At 33.4% G+C, this 17,532-nt stretch overlaps 1 protein-coding gene across 1 annotated transcript; it reads right to left on the bottom strand.

Annotated features, from left to right (window-relative positions):
* Positions 1-321: 321 nt before the first annotated feature.
* On the bottom strand, positions 322-2,346 carry LOC139867452 (protein-L-isoaspartate O-methyltransferase 2-like). The gene is made up of 3 exons (XM_071855819.1): positions 2,115-2,346; positions 1,849-2,013; positions 322-699 (listed from the first exon to the last, which is right to left on the bottom strand). Exons 1-3 carry the CDS (start codon positions 2,344-2,346, stop codon positions 449-451), a joined length of 648 nt encoding a protein of 215 aa, XP_071711920.1. The 3' UTR covers positions 322-448.
* Between the last annotated feature and the right edge of the window lie 15,186 nt (positions 2,347-17,532).

Here is a 17,532-nt window from a genome sequence, read left to right as displayed (position 1 = left end):
ATTTGAAATGTAGTTGTGAGTTTTACAATCCACCACTTGTGGACTAGGTACACATTCAATATATATAGCAAAGATTACATATGAGATAAGTACAAGATACAACTATAAACATGGAAAAGACATACACAATCCTCTTACCCCCCTTACCCCCCACCCCCCCCCCCCCCCCCACCCCCCACCCCACCCCCACACCACCCCCAAGCGAGTATACACTGTTATAGAGATTCAACTTGGGTATACACTGTTATAGAGATTTGTTTTAGGAAACAAAAAAGCTTGTAGTAGTTGAATTCTAGTGAACTTCCAAATATTCCTATCAGTATGGTAACTTTATAGTTCAATATTGTATAGTACACTTAACAAGCAAAACCAAAACGGTACGTATAATAAACGAAAATAATTACAATGTATGTGAGCTTTTATGTGCATTACCGAACCTCACGTGCTGTCAGTAGCCACGCAACTGGGCTTCCCTACTTGTAAGCGGTACATATCGTACTGAAGTCTCGGTACGCACAGTTACATTACCATCCTCATTTTTATCGACAACTTTCAATTCCTGAGATATTTTGCCAACTGGGATCACCAACCTTCCACCTGGCTTCAGTTGATCGATAAGCGGTTGAGGAATATCTGGTGCTGCTGCCCCAACATGAATAGCATCATAAGGTGCAAACTCAGGCCACCCTTTTCTGCCATCTGACATCATATATGCAAATTTCATAAACACAATGTATTCAGACATTACCAAAGCACAGGCCTATCAGCAAACTAAAATACACAAGTCTCAAAAAGGTGGGTTGGGCTAGTTGGGTTACAGGTAGTAACTTTAGCAGTGTTTTCATATTTAGTCCAATCCATGAACAATGTTAGCAATTTTTTTTTCTTGGTTCGGATAAGGTTGGGCCTAACCACAGATATTTAAAGATCCAGATTTGGTTTGTATATACACAGGACTACTGTGGTAAAAAAAAAAAACCCGATTAATTACTCTTTTTTAAGAACAGACCAATCCACTTATATAAACTCTTTTTAATTAATCGGTTAATGTCAATTAATAGGTTAAGTTCTGATTTATTGGTCAAAGTCAATCTAAGTCAAAATTTTAATATGAATTTATACTAGAATTTCAAAGCTTTTGAACAAATGAATGATTATGTTTATAATTTTAGACAATTATGTTAAAGTTTATGTTTGTGTATATGGTTTTCTTCTACATTTACACATACAATTTTGATATTTATTACTGTATTTAAATGTATAAAAATTCTAATCCAATAAATCCTAGATTAATTCCCGATTACTCCCCGCAAAGTCCCGAACGAGTATTCCCCGAGTAGCGAGTTTTGCAACCTTGCTTAGGACTACGTGTAAATATTATTCTGCAACTACTATATTATTACACTGAGAATCCATCTTATTCTTAAATCTTAAATATAGTTATATAAAAAGGATTAACGCATTTGAATAGCCTTCAGATGGCTTTCAACTCATCTGTCCTGTTTCGATTTGCGTTAATAAGTTATTTAGCATAAACCCATAACCCATTTAACACTGTAGACATGCAACATAACCAACCCTCGAGTCTCGACCAATTTTAAGGGTAAATGGGTCCAAATTGCCACATTACATGTATCTGATGATTTCCTGGACTTCCGGATGAGCACATCACAGCGAGGCCGGGTATAATGTTTGGCAGTTGCTTTTGGATTAGCATATAATAAATCAAAAAAAAAAAAAAAAAAGTAAATTCATCAATCGAGGAAAGTAGTTACGCATTTCAACCTGGAAAAAGTCATAAATAAATCCGTAGTAGGATAATGAATGCGTAAAAGTGTAATGACTCACCACCAACATGTAATGCAAGAGATCCATCTTTAAGTAATGAAGCAGCTGCACTTTTTTCAACATTCTTAACCGACAATGCGACCAACTCTGGAATATGCTCCACACCGATTGCACGACCCTGAGGTCCAACCATACGTGCAAAACATGCAGTCATGTACCCAGTTCCTACGAAGATTTCATAATTCAACAAACAGATAGAAAAAGTCAAACCACATTCAATAAAATCATTTCAATTCAACATCACGCATTTACACTTAGCAGAATACCTGAACCAACATCTAAAGCATGCATCCCGGGCTGTAAATTTTTCTCCAGTAACTGAAGGCAAGTAGCATGCATATGAGGTGCGGAAATGGTGACATTAAAACCTATTGGCATGGGACTGTCTTCATAAGCTGGGGACCCACCAGGAACAAACAATGCCCTGTCGACAGTCTCGATTACATCAGCCACCCTTTTTGACTTTATGATTCCATAACGTTGCAAATGCTCCACCATGCCTGTATTCTTATTCTTATTGATGCTATTAGCCGCCCAGTATCGCTGTTTGCATATATCAAACAATATCGAGTTGAAACATAAACTAAGCTTAATTACTTGTCTGATTGGTAGTCTACAAGCAAGAATTAAGACTTTAATACCATTCTTTTAAAAGAGTCTTTAAATGTCACAGAGTATTTAATAAAAAGAAGCTATACATGTTTTGTACAATGCCTCAGAAGCTATACATGTTTTGTATTTTAATAAAATAAATGTTGTTCTTTTCTTCTTTTCTTGCATAGAATTGGTACATATATTAATTATACACTTTATGCGTAATCAAACAATATAAAACCACATTGAGCGTGTTTGGACTATCATAATCCGTCTTAGAAAACTATGTCAGGTTGAAGAGATCATGTTGAAAATCAGCGGTAGTCAAAACGATTTTTGAATAAATAATTATAGCAAAAAGCAGCGGAATAATTTAGCATAATTATAATATTACTCCGTGTATAATAGATAATAGATAGATGTGTGTTAGATATACCTTTAGGGGGCAAGGTACGGACGGTTGAAACATGCGTTTAAAGAAGAACATCTCTACGTGTGGAAACAGCACGTCAAACAAAAACAGTCGAAATATTCCGTATAACCCAAAACAAATACTCCGTATAAAATATTGTTTTGAGTTAACGATTTGAAAAGCCAAAAAACGTTTTTTTTTTTTTTTTTTTTTTTTTTTTCTTTCTTCCGAATACTAATAGCAAGCGTAATAGATGATATCTCTTCTTATTTTGTTTTAGTGTATCACGGCTGTCAACTCCACAAGAGGTGGCGTTTTTTTATTATCATTGTTTTGATAATAATAATGATCAGCTTTAATTAACAAGAAATTAGAGGATCTTTTTATCATATAGAACTTTGTAAAGTCAAAGTTACTTTACTCCAATATTATCTCAATGATTTCGGCCTTAAGTTTCAATTGAGAAATCGATATTGTTAATTTAATGATAATAAATATCATTTATCTTTAACTCAAATCAAATGGCAGTAATCTTATATCAATATCAATTAACTAAATTTCATTTATTTAATTAATAGATAAAATTCTAATGTTAAATAGAATCTAATTTTATTAAACTATGCTTTTAAAACTTTGGTTATTATAATTAAATATAAATATATAAGAATATAAGCTCTCATAAGTTTGTCAGTCAAACACATCCTTTATCTGATAGCCGGTAGTTTCTATAGTTTCTATTAAAATTCTATAATGATTATGTTATTATTAGGTTAATTTCTTTGTTAAAAGAAATTAAAAAAAAAAGAAAAAAATCTAAGCATGGTAGGTGATGTCTATAATCTAAATAATTTCAAATTAAAATTAAAATTTATTATTTTATTAATTAATTATTATTATTAAATCATATTAATAATTATTTTTAATTATTAAAATTAAATATTTTGAATTATTTTAATCAATTATTTTGAATTGAGTACGAGAAGATATAAAGCTAGGTAGAAGGAAACCGATTCTAAATATTTATTTTAATTTATACTTTTAAAATAAAATCACAACCAATATTATCTCTTATAATTGGATATGGATTGTTTAATATGCATATTAGGTGTTTGATGAAATGTTCAGCTGACGAGTTTCTTAGTCGGACTCTGTGGTTTCACGGGTCATTAAACTAAATGACTTTAGCATTTACGTTCACACCTAAAACATATCATTAAACTGTTTCGTTTAAACAAACTCGTTGTAACGACCCGTCAAAATCGTTATTGACGCGGCACGTTAATCATTGATTCCACAGTGAGGTTTTGACCTCTATATGATACGTTTTGATAAAATATTGCATTCATTAAAATAAGTGACTTTCTAAACATAGAAAGTTATAAACATGTGGGCAAGTGCTTAGGTATAAGCAAAACCCCGAAATACATAAGTCTTTAATTTACAGGTTGACATCACAGTCCAATTATTTATTACACAACGCAGTTTTATTTTGAATGCAATAAACTTTGTACAAAGCATGAGAGACTCCATGCAGGCAACAAGCACATCACAGCGGAAGCATTCTAAGGACCTGAGAATAAAACATGCTAAAAAGTCAACACGAATGTTGGTGAGTTATAGGTTTAATTGCTCGAGTCATAAACATATATAAAGATAGACCACAAGATTTCATCAAAAGTTTATCAATAGATTCTACGTAACAGAGCACCCTGGTAACTAAACTTAACGCTATAGTGATAATTACCCCATTCGTTTTAATACACGCAAACCAACGTGTCTTAAACTCAAATAACATACGTCCGTTAAAAGGCTAGCGCTCTAGCTCGGACGGGGATGTCAAGCCCTATGGATCCATATACAATTATTCGCGCCCACCAGTCCATATCCTATGTACTGGCAGCTACTAGTTACCAAAGCTAAGGGATTTTCGGTTTAACTCAGTGTAGAATTTAGTATGTACTTGTGTCTTATCGCGTTTAAAATAAATTGCATATATTCTCAGCCCAAAAATATTTAAAGTATTTAAAAAAGGAGACTATAAACTCACAGTTCAATATTGCGATTCAATATTGTAGGCAAATTGCGTAGACGTAATGATGGTAGATGACTGTATGGTTGGCCTTGGATTCAAGAACAATACCCCGAACAATACCCAATATTTCCTTATTTTAAAACGGTTTGAAACCCGAATTAAAAATACCCTCGAATATACTTTATTATTATTAAACTTAAAATTAAAATTATAATTATAATTAAAATTATAAAATTTACGTACATATATATTTATGAAATATTTCGTCGAGCAAAACTGACCTTTTATAGTACTTTTCGATTTACTGTAGCTCATGCGATCGCATGAGTTTTCAGTGTTTTTGCCATGCGATCGCATGGCCGCCTTTTCTGTTTTTGTTTGCTAGTTCGTCGACATCAAATAGCGTTTACTGTAGCAAATAGTGTTTTACTGTAGCAAATAGTGTTTTACTTTAGCAAATAGTGTTTTACTGTAGCAAATAGTGTTACTGTAGCAAATCACTGTAGCAAACTCGTTTTCACTGTAGCACTGTAGCAAAATACGGTTTCACTGTAGCAAATAGTGTTTTACTGTAGCAATTGTGTTTTACTGTAGCAAAGTAATTTTTACTGTAGGAAAGTCGTTTTTACTTGTACATATATATATACATACATATAATTGTTCATGAATCGTCGAGAGTAGTCAAAGGTAATTGTATATATGTAACAGTTCTAAAATTTTGAGACTCAATCTAACAGACTTTGTTTAACGTGTTAAAATAATAAATCGTATAGAGAATTGGTTTAAATAAGTCAAAAATTTTCGGGTCATCACACTCGTGGTTCTACGGGTCATTTCACTAGTTTAGTTAATAGCTGGTAGATATAATTTAGTGTTTGGTAGAGTGACTGAATCTGTTAACCAAAGCGTAAAATGACAAAAACCTAGAAGTTAAAAGCTACCACCTACCAGGTAGCTAACAACAGATACCAGCTAAAAACTACCAACTAAGTCTATGTTTGGTGCGGAGCTTTTAGGAGTTTTTAGAAGCTTTTAGGTTTTATGTACTATTTAACAAAAAACTTCGTTTTGTTAAATGCGCTTAAAGCTTTTAGACAGAGATAAAATTGCTAGAAGTTACTGAAACTAGCGTTTGAATTTTAGGTTTGTTGTGTGACCGCGTAGCCCATATGTAATTAGTAATTAAGTTAAAATTTGAATCGTGCAAATAAATCCTACAAATGATTCACAAATTCAACAAGGTGTGGTGTTTGAGGAAGAAGTACAAGTTACCATTGCGTTTTTGGGTTTACTAATACCCGAGATTCGGTATTGAAAGTCTTCAACCTTACTGGACTTATTCGGATGTGTGTCCCTTGGCCTTGAAAGGTGAGAAACAACTTAGAAATAAAGGGAGAGCAACAAGTAATCGCTTTACTACGATTAATAAAACCATATCCCCAATCGTTCTGACCACTAAATCTCCAAACACTTGTGAGTAACGTCACATAAAGCAATAACATGTGTTATAAGCGCCAAGGTTTAGGACATGTAGTTCGTGAATGTCTAAATCAGCAACTAGTCACTTTAACTAAAGCAAATTATAATTCTGATGGGACGAGCTTGTATATGACGAAACGACGATTTCAGACACTCGTTCGACTCAGATTCGAGCATTTGAAGAGATAACACCAGCTTATTAAACATCATGGACCCTTGAAGTTTCTAAAGTTAACTTCACACATCTTGATGTCAAAAGTCATAAAATAAAGACGATCAATCACAAAATCCTGTATGCTACTCAGCCAATTTTAACATGTTAAAACATTCTAAACTTGCATGATATCCTGCACTTTATCATCAATCTGATCTTAATTAGTCAAAGTCAGTACAATCTCCCATGATTCATAACTTTGTTCACCGATCATCAGTTCAATTGTAATGAATCGTTAACTAGTTAAAGTTAGTATGATCTACCATGATTCATAGCTCCTTAATATTCAGTTGATTTTAACTGTAATATCTATTCAGCCCTAAATCATATGCATTCCAGAACTTAGGGTGTATATATATTGATATAAATCACATACATTCCACAACATAGTTAAAACTAAACGCTACAAATAATAGCACATTACAAATTTTTAATTACATTACAGTATTACACTATAAATTATAAGAGCCTAAACAGCTAACAGAACACAAACTAGCATAGATAAGAATTTGATTTCGCATGATATGAACACAAATTTAAGTAATAGACTGAAACCTAAAATAACATGAACAACAATTCTATCCATTACAGGTGACAAAATAAATATGCATTTAAAAAATAGATTACCTCCATAGTATGATACAACGATTTCCCCGTGATAGAAAACACACTTAAGAGACTACACGAGGATGAAGAGGTGACGGTGCACGGCGGCCGGAGATGTTGACGGTGGAGGAAGAATAACGGAAGAGAGCGGTTGTTCAATTGGGGAAGTGGCGGAAGGTGTACGCTACTACTAAACTCCACATTTTAATTTTTTGATTTTATTTTCAGTCGTAGCTTCGGGTACACCTTCATTACATCACACGTGCCAGCATTTATTGGGCTTTACTTATGTGGTTTGAGCCCGAGTTTATTAAGGGCCTATAAAGGCCCAATACATTTATAATGTCATAGGCAAATGAATGAATAACATAATAACAAAGTTTTAAATTTACAAATCACCATTTTTATACATAAAGATACAAAATTACCCTGAATACAGTATAGTTCTTTCATGTGGGGGTCGAAAAGGTAACTCTTTTTTTTTTTTTTTTATTCTTTGTTGCAATTAAAATGTTAAAATGATACGTAATAACCAGTAGGTATTACTTACATAAATTATAGTTTCTCTGTATTTGGTTAATGTAATGGTAATATATTATCACTTAAATGTTAAGCACGTTGTCAGTTCTTGTATTTAAGTATTTGAGGTTTATTATGTATATGAATTTTTTTGAAATGTGTGTAGTCGATATCTTGCCATATAAATAGTGTTACTTGTACTTGGCAAATAGGCATTTGCCACACGTAGTTCAACAATATGGGGGTTATCGTTATCTATACCCACGCAAGTAATAAAGCTTGATAGTTTGTTAAGAACCTTCAAGATAAAAAGATGAATGCAAATCCGAAGTGTGTCTAGAATATTATATACATATCTAAAGTGTGTTCTTAAGATGAATGCAAATTCGAAGTGTCTAGAATATTATATTATTATATTATATTATTATATTATATTATATTATATTATATTATATTATTATATTATACTTACATATTTGCGTTCACATGATCCTCCAACTTTCTCACAAATTACACAGCAACCCTCAGCTTTACACTTTTTTCAGGGGTAAAAAACGTAAATTTATAATTTAATTAAAATAAAAAAAACCTTACTCCACCCGAATTTATAACGGGCCATATCTTCTCGCTCGGTGCGAGTTAAATTTTTCCGAGGCCACCGTTCAACTCGGAAAAATCTCACGAACCCAACGGGACTAACTATATGCAAAACGGACATCGTTAAAAAACCACTAAATAACGGGCCCTATATTCACGTTCGGTGCGAGTTAAATTTTTCCGAGACCACCGTTCAACTCGAAATAATTTTACGAACACAACGCGACTAACTATACGCGAAACGGACATCGTTAAAAAAAAAAAATATTTCGGGCTATATTACATACATATATATACATATACAACACGACTAACTATACGCGAAACGGACATCGTATATCTAAATTGGACCGCGCGTCGAATACAACAGCAGCAACGCGCGGTCGGATTTTTTCTAGTTATATACATATCTAAAATGTGTTCTTAAGAAATCAAATTCAATGAGAACAAGTAATAATCTTGACCGTCCGTTTAGGAAGGGAAACAATATGTAAAGAGTGATATCTCAAATTTGACAATAGATATGACTCATTCAGTAGCAAAACATGTCTCACCTGCACTACAAAACAAACAACATTATACACTTTTTCGGAGAAAAATAAGTTGTAAGTTGTGAGCTTTTAAGTTGTGTGTGTATACCCAAATATAATAATAATCTATCGGAGAGCAAAAATCTTGATTGTGGACGATCACTCACACAGTAATATATTCACGACCAGTTTGCATCATGCAACTTAAGGTGTAAACATACCAGGTTGGTAATGGCAAAGGTGACAAATACATATATAGTCTGAAACACCAAAAAGAAATATAATAATATAATATAATTGTTAATGATTTTTTCATAAGTGAATAATATTTAGTAATTTGCCATGAGCCAGAGAAAATTGAAATGATGAAAAAAGAAGAGTAATGTCAATATATAAAAATTAATAGGAATTCCAATCCCACGTCCAAATCTCGCTCACACACAAACAAATGATATGAAGAAGAAAATAAAGACACCATGTGGTGGAATACTTGAAAAGGAAATGCATTGAGGGAAAATCACATAATCTTATTGCGTTTTCAAGTATTCCACCATTCTTCGTCTTTGCTTTCTTAATATGCCATATTGTATATCAGTTGTTTGTGTGTGTGAGTGTCATTTGGAGGTGGGCATTGGGATCCCTAGTATTCTTCATATATTGACATTACTCTCCTTTTTCCCCATTTTGATTTTCTTCAGTTCATGCTAAATCATGAAATCTTATTCGCTTATGAAAAAATATTGTGTTTTTGTTTATATCATTTTGGTGTTACACACTATATTTGTATTGGTCCTCTTTGCCTACCAACCTGTATTTTCACATTGTGAGTTGCATGATTCAAACTCGTTATGAAGATAGTGGTCGGGAATATACTATAGCGTGGGCGATTGTTCACATTCAAGATTTCTTAATGTAATTCATTTTGCTTTCCGATTGATTGATCTTATATTATGGTATGTATACAAATCAAAAACTCACAACTGACAAGTTTTTTTTCCCATAAAGAGTGTATAATATTTAATAGAATAAATAAATGTAACTTGGTATAAATGTAACTTAGTATAGCAGTCAATATGTATCTGTCGATATAGATAGTCAAATATGCAGTGCATAATCTGTTCCTAGTTTACTGCAGGGAGTTAGGCGAGTCTTCAACAATTATCTAGAACTCATTCTGTATAAATCACACATCGTTTATTGAATGGAATACACAGAAAACTTACATTCTTATATGGTATCAGGCCATTCCTCTTCTCTCAACACAATCCGATAATTTTCTTCTTTTCTCATTGCTGCCAATAGAATCCACCCTGCAATTACAGTCAGCAACATCAAAAACTTCATCCCCATCACACTTGAACTCAATACCAGTCAATATGCCTCCTGGGCAGAATTATTCCAAATTCATTGCCAAGCTTTCGATGTAATTGAACACATCATTCCCTCCTCTGATGATGCTTCTTCTACAACACCTTCAACCCCTCCCACTCGTCCAGCCGATGGGCCAAAATTGGATGCTATTGTTCTATCATGGATTTATGGCACTCTATCAAACGAGCTCCTTCTCAATATCTTATCTCCCGGTTCCACTGCACAACAGACTTGGGATCGAATCAGGGGCGTATGTATATAGTGTCCGGTGGTGGCACGAAACACCACTGAAATACGCGATGTAGTGGAAATTTTTTGGAGATTTTAATTAGTGACACAACTGGATAGTGTACATTTTTTTAAGTGACACCATTGAAATAAGACATTTAGTAGGAATTTTTTGAGGGTTTTAACTGGTGACACCAGTGACTACTAATCCTAGATCCGCCTCTGGATCGAATCAAGGGAATTTTTCATGACAATCAGAATTCCAGAGCCGTTCATCTTGCAACTAAGTTTGCAAACACCAAACTTGAGAATTTCTCGAATATGTCGTCCTATTGTCAAGAGATGAAGCACATCGCTGACCAATTAAGCGATGTTGGTCCCAAAATTGAAGAAGATCGTCTTGTTCTTCAGTTAATTACTGGCCTTAGTGACAGCTATGATACGGTTGGGTCTTTACTTGCTCATGCCAAGAAGCTTCATTCTTTCTATTAAGCTCGATCGATGTTAATGATTGAAGAAACTAGAAAAGAAAATCAATCGGCAGCAACTTCTAATGCTGCCCTAATTGCAACTGCACCTTCTTCTCAATCGAGACCTCCTGCACCTACACCAGCTCAATCGTACAACTAATTCTCGAGGCCGCAATAATTATCGGGGTAATGGTCGTGGTCGACATTCATCTGCTAGGGGACGTGGTAGAACTGGGTTTCAACAACCATATGGTCCCAACCCTAATTTCAATCAGTGGACAAATGGGCCATCTTTCTGGCAGAATCCTACTTGGGCTTATCCTCCTTGCCCTTACCCAACAATAACCTGGACCAGGCCCACCAATCACAACAATCAACCTGGGCTTCTTGCCCACGTCCACAACATGGCTATGCTCAATCTTTTGCTTCTACGCCTGCACCAACTGATATAGAAGAAGCGTTACACACCATGACCATCAATCCTCCTGATGATAATTGGTACCTGGACACCGGTGCAACCTCCCACATGACAGATAATCAAGGTAATCTTACATCTTATTATCCAACGAGGCTACCTTCACGTATTATAGTCGGTAATGGTCACGGGCTTCCTATCTTGGGCTACGGCTCGTCTACCTTTTCTATCAACCAAAACAGACCACTTTATCTATCTAATATTCTCCACTCTCCCACCTTAATTAAAAATCTTATATATGTACGTCGCTTAACTACTGATAATAAAATTTCTATTGAATTTGATCCTTTTGGTTTTACTTTGAAGGACTTTCCGAAGGGGACACCTCTAATGCGGTGCAACAGCACCGGTGATCTATATCCGTTCAAGCCTTCTTCAACATCATCTTCAACACGAAGGGTTTGGGGTTTGGGTTTTGAATATTGAATATGTTTTTTTACAGAACCAAGAACATGAATGAATGAATGAATTTATTTTGAGAAAACGTGAATTTCAAAATGTTTTCTGTTAGGCCATTCTAATTTATAATAGTGTGAGCCGATATCTAGTGGGCCTAGTTAACGAGTAATAGATTGTCCTATATGGGTGGGTTTCATTGACTTTAGTTTGGTTGATACGGTAAAAATATTTTCTTATTGCCTTGACCCAGAATTCATTTTTATTAATGGCCTATAAATGCCCAGATACATTTAAGATGTCACATGCATACATACACTCTCAGTCGAGATGGGCGTCGCAATGGTTTTACCACGGTACCGTTGCAACGGACTTAAAAACGGTTAAAAAAAGGTCAACGTTTAAAAATGGTCAACAACGCAAAAAAGACGATCAACAACGGCCGAGGCAGTAAAAAAACGGCCGAAACGGTCGAAAAGGGCATCGACCAACGTTGACTTTCTAAATAAATTTTAAAAATAGACATTTGAAACATAAATATTTCAAATTAAAGGCAATATCTATGTTTACTTTGATAAATTTATGTTTAAAAAATATATAACAAGGAAACGTTGGTCAACATCCGTCTCGACCCCTTTTTTCTGTTACGCCGTTCTCGACCTCGTCTCACGTCCTTTTCAACCTTGCATACATATGAATATGAATACACTACATAATAATTAACAAGGAGCTAGAGTAAGCTCGGGGAAACAATTACAATGTATACATACTTTTAAGATGTCATATATTTTTAAGACATTGCAATAGAGGCTCCTAGAGTGCTAGAGTTAGTTAATTACATGGTAGTTACATGTTGCACGTTGTTGTATGAACAAAATACACAAAAGCTATTGCATACTATGTGATGCGACAAAAGATTGTTTGACGCGTGGAGCGTAGCCTCGTCACAGTTGCGGGGGCGGAGCTAGTAGGGTGGCCAAGGGATGCTTTGACACCTCAACTGTAGTTGAGAATTCGATAGTTTATATGTGTTTTAATGGTATTATTTTAGTGAAAGAGACAAGATATGAACTTGGGGAGTGTATGTTGTAGGTTAATTTGGGGAAAAAGGTATCTCTTATCATATTTTACTTTAAGCTCCACAATATTATTCCATGTTTCATTGATACCCCTTGAAGTTTGATAGTATATTATTTTAATTAGTAACTTTAAACTTTAAAGTAGTACAATTTCTAAAAATGTCAAAACTCAAAAGCAGTCTGCATCATATTTTCGTTTTGAATTATCTGTCATTATTCAACTTTATCTAATTAAAGAAGTTTTATTTCAAGAATAATAAACTTTCTTAGTCATATAGTTATTTTACTACATCTCTATCTCTATATATATTAAAGTAAACACTCAATTGAGTGACAAAGCCCCTTAAAAATAAATCCTAGCCATCCAATCTTTTAACCACCTCTAATCTTAGCCATCCATCACCCCTAATCAAATATATCACGTGATAAGTAAGGATCAAGGAGATAAATTCTCCTTAATACCCTCACTAGAGAAATTAGCACGGAACTGATGAAGCAAATAAGGGGTTCGACACATTACGGGTAAATTAGGGTTCTACTACACTCAAACCAGGCGGTTCACTCTCCAATCTTCATCATCCCAAAAATCTCTCATCCATTCTTCTTAATACCCCTGATTATACAAAAACATACGGGAAAATTAGGGTTCTTCACGCATATATCGATTACACGAGAACATACGGGATTGATTGTTATGTAACTTGTGAATCTTATCATGGAAATCGAAGATCGGTCAAGCAATTCAGAAGCAGGTCATCGTCTTACTTTGCAGATTGAAATGGGTTAAGCCACTAATCGATTAAGATGCAGGTAACTTCATTTTTTGTTTAACTAATTTAGGGTTTGAATCAATTAAGATTGATTTGTAATCCATCAATTGTAAAAAAAACAAGAACTCGAAACCCGTATGAACATGGACATGAAGCTATTACTTGATCCGGATTAAACACTACCAGAATTGTCAAATGCTTATTAAGGTTAAATTTTTAACCCTAATTGTATATTCAGAGTTTATACCAGTAATATGATGAATCAAGTATTTATACCACTGAAATACAGATTTCACTTTAATAGAAAAATACGAAATCAGGGTTTAATTGTGCTATTGTATTTGGCTAGGGTTCAAATCCAGAGTTCTTATTTCATCACTGTTCGTTGATTTCATCAGTGTCTCTCAAAAAACCAATTAGGGTTCGTTGATTTGATTGGCATCTCGCAATAGATTTTATAGAAGAAAGGCGGAATCATGGTTTAATTGTTGATTTGATTAGCATCTCACAAAATATTTAATAGAAGAAAGACGGAATCAGGGTTTCATTGTGTTATGGTATTTGGCCAGGGTTCTGATTAGAAGCGACTTCTTCTCATTGAAAAAGCTGATTCTTTGCAACAGGTATGTATCTATTTAATACAAATTCGGATTTTTAAAATCAACACTACAAATTCAATATAAAAGACATTTTTTAATGAAAGTATTATGACTCAAATTATTTTTGTCCGACATGAGTTGTCCAGAATCATAAAAGCATATGCAGTAGCTATTTCGGACCGAGAGAGCAGCCTTGTGCAGAAATCGATGAGTTAAATATGTAAAAACACTATAGAGATGCATGCATGTTGCTGTTTATGGTTATTCTTTTGGTATCAATATTCATTGCTTATGATGTAATATAGGTGACTGGATATTTAGGTTGTAAAATTAGTTCATCTCCGTCTCTGAATTGAGGTTTCTTTCTATATAATAGATTATTGATTTTGTATTTTTAGTTATTTAACATTTTTCAATTTATTGCTTCATTCTGTTTAATGAATTTAATTGAGGTGTGAGCAAATTTCAACGAAATACCAGCGTTATATGTGTACATATGTCTGTACCGATCGAGAATGGTGATAATTGATGAATTGAATTAGCCAAGAAAAAAAATTTAAATGAAAAACAATGCAAATATGGAGAAAGCGGGTATTACAATCAAAGATGGAGAAAGCAGGTATTACGAGTACTTATTTTGTTGTTAATGTTTTTCTGATTTTTACGTTTAAGAATATGAAGGGTACAGATACGAATTTCTCACTATTCAACCGCTATGTTCATCATCATCATTACCGTTAATTGTGATGTTAGTGTTGTTGCAGAATCCGGCATTACGAATACTGAAATCACTGAAGAAAAGACAACAGTCTGGAATATTAGGTCTGAATTTTTTATCAAGTGAGTTTGTGATATATACCTTTGAACAATGTATTACAAGGTGAAACTATGTTATATGATGTCTGAGCTTTAGTATTCATCTCCCACTTAAGCATTCTATATCCATATTTAAAAAACTATACATATATAGATAAGATTCGTAGTTAACTGACAAATCCATATATATAACAAATATCTAATAAATTTTCATCTGAATTGGAACCTTTGAGCACAGTATATTTGGGATACTTTTTGTGTACGTTTCACCTTATTCACCTAATATCATACCATTTTATCTTTTCAGGCAGATGTTAAATGGGAAAAAGTCGAATGGTTAACTCTAACAACTAGATATATTTATCGTCATACAGAGGTAACCCTAAGCTTATTTACTTGCATTTTATTTAGTGAAGCCTTTGATTTTACTTAATGACATGATATGAAATAAACATAGGTGGTATTATGGCATTACAGTTTGTTATAAAATGGTAACATTGATCGGCCTCCACAAGTTTTTTTCAATTTTATTGTATACAAGGGTATCTTGGGTATTTCATCGGTAGTTAAAGACTTCTATTAAGTTTTTTGATATTGATTAGATTGTTTGATTGATTAATCATTGTTTAACATGAAAGTAGGCCCTTATGCTGAAATGTCCCGTTCATATTGATTATAAACGTTCCATATTAATTGATTTCGTTGCGAGGTTTTGACCTCTATATGAGACGTTTTTCAAAGACTGCATTCATTTTTAAAACAATCATAACCTTTATTTTATCAATAAAGGTTTTAAAAACATTACGTAAATTATCAAATAATGATAATCTAAAATATACTGTTTACACACGACCATTACATAATGGTTTACAATAGAAATATATTATATCGACATATGTTTCTTGAATGCAGTTTTTACACAATATCATACAAACATGGACTCCAAATCTTGTCCTTATTTTAGTATGCAACAGCGGAAGCTCTTAGTATTCACCTGAGAATAAACATGCTTTAAACGTCAACAAAAATGTTGGTGAGTTATAGGTTTAACCTATATATATCAAATCGTAACAATAGACCACAAGATTTCATATTTCAATACACATCCCATACATAGAGATAAAAATCATTCATATGGTGAACACCTGGTAACCGACATTAACAAGATGCATATATAAGAATATCCCCATCATTCCGGGACACCCTTCGGATATGATATAAATTTCGAAGTACTAAAGCATCCGGTACTTTGGATGGGGTTTGTTAGGCCCAATAGATCTATCTTTAGGATTCGCGTCAATTAGGGTGTATGTTCCCTAATTCTTAGATTACCAGACTTAATAAAAAGGGGCATATTCAATTTCGATAATTCAACCATAGAATGTAGTTTCACGTACTTGTGTCTATTTTGTAAATTATTTATAAAACCTGCATGTATTCTCATCCCAAAAATATTAGATTTTAAAAGTGGGACTATAACTCACTTTCACGGATACTTCCTTCCTTGAAAATAAGACTTGGCCACGGATCGATTCACGAACCTATACAAATATGTACATATATATCAAAGTATGATCAAAATATAATTACAACCATTTTTATTATGTTTTAAAGATTTGAGTGTATTAAGTCAGCTGTCCTCGTTAGTAACCTACAACTAGTTGTCCACAGTTAGATGTACAGAAATAAATCGATATATATTATCTTGAATCAATCCACGACCCAGTGTATACACGTCTCAGGCTAAATCACAACTCAAAGTATATATTTTTGGAATCAACCTCAACCCTGTATAGCTAACTCCAACATTACTGCATATAGAGTGTCTATGGTTGTTCCAAATAATATATATATACATGGGTCGATATGATATGTCAAAACATTTGCATACGTGTCTATGGTATTCCAAGATTACATAATATATTAGAATACATGTATAATACAATATAAGTTAGCTAGGATATGATTTGTATAGATTTGTTAAACAATTTTCCGTAGCTAAAAAGATCAAAAATATTCAATCTTGTTTTACCCATAACTTCTTCATTTTAAATCCATTTTGAGTGAATGAAATTGATATGGTTTCATATTGAACTCTATTTTATGATTCTAAACAGAAAAAGTATAGGTTTATAGTCGTAAATATAAGTTACAAGTCGTTTTTGTAAAGGTAGTCATTTCAGTCGAAAGAACAACGTCTAGATGACCATTTTAGAAAACATACTTCCACTTTGAGTTTAACCTTGATTTTTGGATATAGTTTCATGTTCATATGAAAAATCATTTTCCCAGAATAAAAACTTTTAAATCAAAGTTTATCATAGTTTTTAATTATCCAAACCAAAACAGCCCCCGGTTTCACTACGACGGCGTATATCCGATTTTATGGTGTTCATCGTGTTTCCAGGTTTTAAATCATTAAGTTAGCATATCATATAGATATAGAACATGTGTTTAGTTAATTTTAAAAGTCAAGTTAGAAGGATTAACTTTTGTT

The sequence above is a fragment of the Rutidosis leptorrhynchoides genome, chromosome 9, assembly GCF_046630445.1.
Source record: "Rutidosis leptorrhynchoides isolate AG116_Rl617_1_P2 chromosome 9, CSIRO_AGI_Rlap_v1, whole genome shotgun sequence".
NCBI lineage: Eukaryota > Viridiplantae > Streptophyta > Magnoliopsida > Asterales > Asteraceae > Rutidosis > Rutidosis leptorrhynchoides.
Note: the sequence above shows the minus strand (reverse complement) of the source record. Positions and strands in the feature narration are given on the sequence as shown.

Bases quoted from the DNA above. Each gene is read 5' to 3' on its own strand.
- LOC139867452 (XM_071855819.1), bottom strand. From the start codon at position 2,346: ATGGTGGAGCATTTGCAACGTTATGGAATCATAAAGTCAAAAAGGGTG. The intron at 2,014-2,114 runs GTATTCTGCTAA...AAATCTTCGTAG, and splicing joins TGCTTTAGATGTTGGTTCAG to GAACTGGGTACATGACTGCA. The intron at 700-1,848 runs GTGAGTCATTAC...ATATGATGTCAG, and splicing joins TCTTGCATTACATGTTGGTG to ATGGCAGAAAAGGGTGGCCT.